Consider the following 5,142-nt stretch of genomic DNA (forward strand, 5'->3'; position numbering starts at 1 on the left):
CCCTCTAACAACGGCAATGGCTCGCTCCGAAACGGTCTGGACTCCTCCAGCTCCACGACGCCGAAGCCTCCTTCGCCACCCTCCAAGAATTCTACTTCAGGCTCGATCCCGCCCCTCCCGCCTCCCCCGACGCCGGAGAAGGAGCCCGCCCAGCCTGCCCTCGCGATTAAGAAAGGCCCGATCCCGCCCCCGAGGGACTCAGCGACTGCCATCACCCTGGCGCCGTCCGCCCTGCCGCCGCAGGTAGTGGTGGAGCCTGCGAAGCCTCAGGGTAACAGCGCGGCAGCGCCCGCCAGGCCCGCTAACGGAGGCCCTGTGAGCGCCTCCTGCAGCAACCCTCTCAAGACGCCCCGAGGCCAGAGTGTCGAGGCCGAGGGCTGCCCAGACGAGGCCAAGGGCCAGAACAAGAAGGACGTGCTCAAGACCCTCGGTAAGAAGATCCGTTTCAAGAAGAGGAAGAAGGAGCCGGAAGAGAAGAAGTCCAAGTCGCAGAACCGCGCCAACAAGGCCCTCAAGACGATTTCGGTGATCATGGGCGCCTTCGTGGCCTGTTGGACGCCCTACCACATCATCGCCATCATGGAGTCCGTCTGCCTGTGTACCAACGCCCACGTGTACATGTTCTTTTACTTCCTTTGCTACGCCAACAGCCCCATCAATCCCTTCTGCTATGCCTTGGCGAACCAGCAGTTCAAGAAGACCTTTACGAGACTTCTGAAGGGAGACTTCCACATCACTTAATGTTACGTTTATAGTGCTGTTTATTGTTGTTCACTAGAGTTTAAAATCGTGTTGTTTTACCTTGTTTCCCCCCCACCTACCATATTTTTGTACACTGTAAAGTACTAGAATAGATCGTCCAATATATAAAAAAAAAACTACACTTATGTACTTCACACGCAAGCTGGTTATGAAGTGGGACCTAATTGTAAGGGAAAAAATAACACAAGCTCAGCATAAATTAAGGCCTATGACAAACTGATAAAGGTGAAATAGTATAGCCCGTCGGCTTTACTATTTTACCCAAATCAGAGTAAATCTGGAGAAACTGTTTTAATGCTTAAAGTAACCACTTACCTATGCAAGAGCAATCTGCGGTTTTAAGAGTTGCAATGAATGTCAATTCAATACTGCATTTTATGATATGCAAGCAAAAGTAAAAGCGTTTCAATCAACGAATACGATTCATAAGTAATCTGTGATAACATGAATGAGTTGTTGATTTAATGATACACACAAAAATACAAATAACAATCAGTACGTTGCAAGGCTTGAAAGTTGCAATACAGGATATCATTTTAAGCGCCCTTTAGAAAATGAAATGCTACCGAGAAAAAGTCCCTATGATTTACATGGATTATTATTATTTTTTTTTTTTTTTACGTGCACATAATAAAGCTAGAACCTCAGTGAGAAAATATCAACAAGCAAATAAGTTTACATTATAAGATTCAATATCATTTGCTTTACCTTTTGTTTGTTTATTTATTTGTCTTAATTTCTATTTACTAGTGCATGTCTTGGAATATTTATAAACGATATCAACATTTTCATTTTTAAAATACATATATAACTATGCCTGTGGCTACCTCATTAATTCTTTGAATCAACGTTGTTAACTTAAACCAAGTTTAGGAAGGGAGTTGGAAGGACGGAGGAGAAGGGAAAGAAAGATAAGCGAGGTGTGGGGGGGGGGAGAAGTAGAGGAAGGAGGGAAGTTGGGAAGAGAGAAGGGGAAAGAAGGTAGGTGTGATGGGGGGGGCAGAGGCAGGAGGAAAATTGGGAAGGGAGAAGGGGAAAGAAAGATAGGCGAGGTACGGAGGGCGGGGTGGCAGAGGCAGGAGGAAAGTTGGAAAGGGAGAAGGGGAAAAAAAGATAAGCGAGGTAGGGGGGAAGGGGGAGGAGCAGAGGAAGAAGGAAAGTTGGGAAGGGAGAAGGGGAAAGAAAGATAGGCGAGGTTGGGGGGGAGGGGGAGGAGCAGAGGAAGAAGGAAAGTTGGGAAGGGAGAAGGGGAAAAAAAGATAAGCGAGGTAGGGGGGAAGGGGGAAGAGCAGAGGAAGAAGGAAAGTTGGGAAGGGAGAAAGGGAAAGGAAGCAAGGAGGAAAAGGGGGCAGAATAGAGAAGCAGAGTAAAGGGAAGTAAGAAAAGGGAGAGGGAAGGAGGAGAGGAAGTGGAGAGTAGGAGAGAGAGAGAGAAGAAGAGGATAATGGAATCCCAGGCTTAACGAGTCATTAAATGAAATATATTAAGAGCTTTTAGTAAACTTGACAACCGTTGATTTATATCACACTGCTGATTAGTGTAAAGAAAAGAATGTCAAGGAGCTTTAAGGCTAAGTACGAGCTTGTTTGTTTGTTTGTTGTTGTTGTTTGCGTTTGTGAAGATTATACTGTGTTCAGCTGAGTTAAGAAGCTCTGTTGCTGGCAAGCTTTGCGATTTTTTCTTTTGATTGCGTATTAATGAATTGCTTCCGTTAAGATGCTGCAGTATTAGATGTTTGCAAAATGTTATAAATGATATATTGTTGTTAACTGACTGCAATTCTTTGTTACTGAGAACATATTCAAGTAATTCATTATATTGTAACATTGTCATTGTTCCATTTACATCTATCGATTAGTTGTTGTGTTTTATGTTCTATGAGAAGTTTATCTCCAAGGGATTTCTTTGCACACACTGCAGATGACAACATGAAATTTGTTCATATGCTCCATCACCATAGCCTTTATCATAATTATTGAGATGCATCATCACATTCATATATAAAGTTTCATGCCAGGATTATCATGGTCTTTCTCCTTTCAAATATCATTATCACCACAGTTTTGACTTTGCACCCTATCTTCATTAAAAAAAAAAAATAGATTATCATTAACATTGAGAAAATCCCTTTTCATCCTTATGCAAATGGACACCAAAAATGTTAATTCCAGCACACCTGATATAATCGCCGGCATATTTTCTATCAAAGTCTGGGTTTTAAGACCAGCGACTCTATATCACTTCAGTCATATTGCTATTCGCTTAATTGAGTGGTGTTGTTATAGGAGAATGTAAACAAGGGTAAATACATATGTCTGTGTATATTTGTGCAATTATATATGTGTGTGTATGTGTATGTCCGTGTGTGTGTGTGTGTGTGTGTGTGTGTACTGACCCGTTTGTTGTAATTTCTGTGTATATAATACTTGAGGACGTAAAGCGTGTACTGTAGTTCCATTTAGTTAACGATGTGTAATATTCAGATATTTTCATACTAAAGATGATATACCACACACCTACAGATATATAGATATTTTAGTAATTATACTAACCTTACTAATACTAACTGAGCTTCAAGTTAGCATTGAACGCAATCATAGGCTAAAGTATATCTAAGTATGATTTATATCACCTAAGATTATCAAAGGACTAATAACCCTGCAGCTTATGCGGATATACATATATTTGCAGTTTGGTGCAAGGACAAAACCAGTATTGTTCAGTATTCAGCTTCTTGTACTTCATAACACTAGAATATCTCAGTCCTTGATTGAAGTACAGGGGGAAGCGTAACATGTATATACGTAAATAGCCAATAACACAAATTATTAAGAACACAAATTACCCGTCCTGCCTTCCCTTCTATTCTTCCTGCTTTCCACTCTCACCAATCCCTCTCTGCTTTTCCCCTTCTTTCTACTTCCCCCTGTCTCTTTCCCTCCTCCTTGCCCCTGTCTCCCCTTCTCTGCCCTCCCCCTCCCTCTACCCCTTCCCCCCTCTGTCCCTCCAACCTCTCTTCCCTTGTGTTTTTCCGATCTGCCGAAATCTTTGTCACAAATTGTTACCAGATATTATGATATATATTATATCGAGCGAGTGGCGAGATTTTTTGTTTTCTTTTGTAAGAGTAAGATTTAATTTTCCCGTATACCCTTAGTCCCATCTTTCACTCCCCTCTTCCCCCTCCCACACACATACACACACTTACCATGAAAATAAATATTTGGATGATTAAGACTTCACCCGGTACACTGAAATAGAAAATAAAAGTTGTTTACATATGAAAGGCATATGATACATACACACACACATATATATACATGTACATACATGTGGGTGAAGTGACGAAAAAAAATCGTTTCCTGATTGATATATCCTTTGATGATTAAAGATTGAACGAAGAAGTGTATGTATACATATGAATATATGTTACTGATCATGTTCATAGTTTTAGGTAGAAGTGATACATTGTTATGTACATAATATGTATGTATTAGAGATTAAGTACACGTTTAGATCTAAGGGACGCTGAGAAAGGGTATAGATAGATGCATGTCCACATGCGCTCATATATGAGTGAGGGTGAACTGTGTGTCCGTAGTATCTATTTTCCGTATATATAAAAATATATAGTGTGACAAAAAATTATAACATGTGTGCATGTGTGTGTGTGTAATTTATAATATATAATTATATATATATAGTATTATTATAATATACTATATAAAATATATATTATATCTATATATATAATATATATCTATTATATATATATATATATATATATAGATATAAATATAATATATATACTAAAAAATATAATATATTGCCATAGTGTATAACATATATATAATATATATATATAATTACTATATATATTCTATACATATATATATATACTAGTATATATATATATATTATATATAAAAATATATATATATATAAATATGTATATATAGGATATATACTGGATGTCCTTGTTTATGTATATATGTATGTACGTATGCATGTATGTACATATATCGATCGATGTATATATTAGTTGGTTCACAGCTGTATTTTTAGATGTTTATATCTAAGACAATACATGAAGATAAGACGCAAAAACCACCGAACTCATAATGTTATGAATAACCACCTTGTAAATAATAAAAAAATAATGATAATAAACTTGTTTGTTCTCCACTGTATATTGCAAAATTATGCATTTATGCAACCAAGAGCCAACTTTTTTTCAAGACTATTTTTATGCAGTATATCTGACGTTCATCAGCAATGCACAAAGGTTCGCTGTAATGGGGTTTGGGGGCTTGGGGGAGGGGTCGAGGAGGGAACCTGGAGGGGGTTGGGGAGCGGTGGGGGGTAGTGGGGGTAGGGTTA

The 5,142-nt window shown here is 39.0% G+C and overlaps 1 protein-coding gene across 1 annotated transcript in view; it reads left to right on the forward strand.

The window, feature by feature from the left end:
- LOC122244757 (uncharacterized) overlaps positions 1–1,710 on the forward strand; it is a 435,974-nt gene extending 434,264 nt beyond the window's left edge. The window contains exon 2 of the mRNA XM_086539892.1: positions 1–1,710. This exon is cut by the window's left edge and continues 1,900 nt beyond it. Coding sequence (XP_086396018.1) covers positions 1–741 — 741 coding nt within the window. The 3' untranslated portion in view covers positions 742–1,710.
- The last annotated feature ends 3,432 nt before the right edge of the window (positions 1,711–5,142 follow it).

Source organism: Penaeus japonicus, unplaced genomic scaffold, assembly GCF_977035675.1.
Source record: "Penaeus japonicus unplaced genomic scaffold, GWHDUDI00000001_assembly GWHDUDI00000009, whole genome shotgun sequence".
Taxonomy (NCBI): Eukaryota; Metazoa; Arthropoda; class Malacostraca; order Decapoda; family Penaeidae; genus Penaeus; species Penaeus japonicus.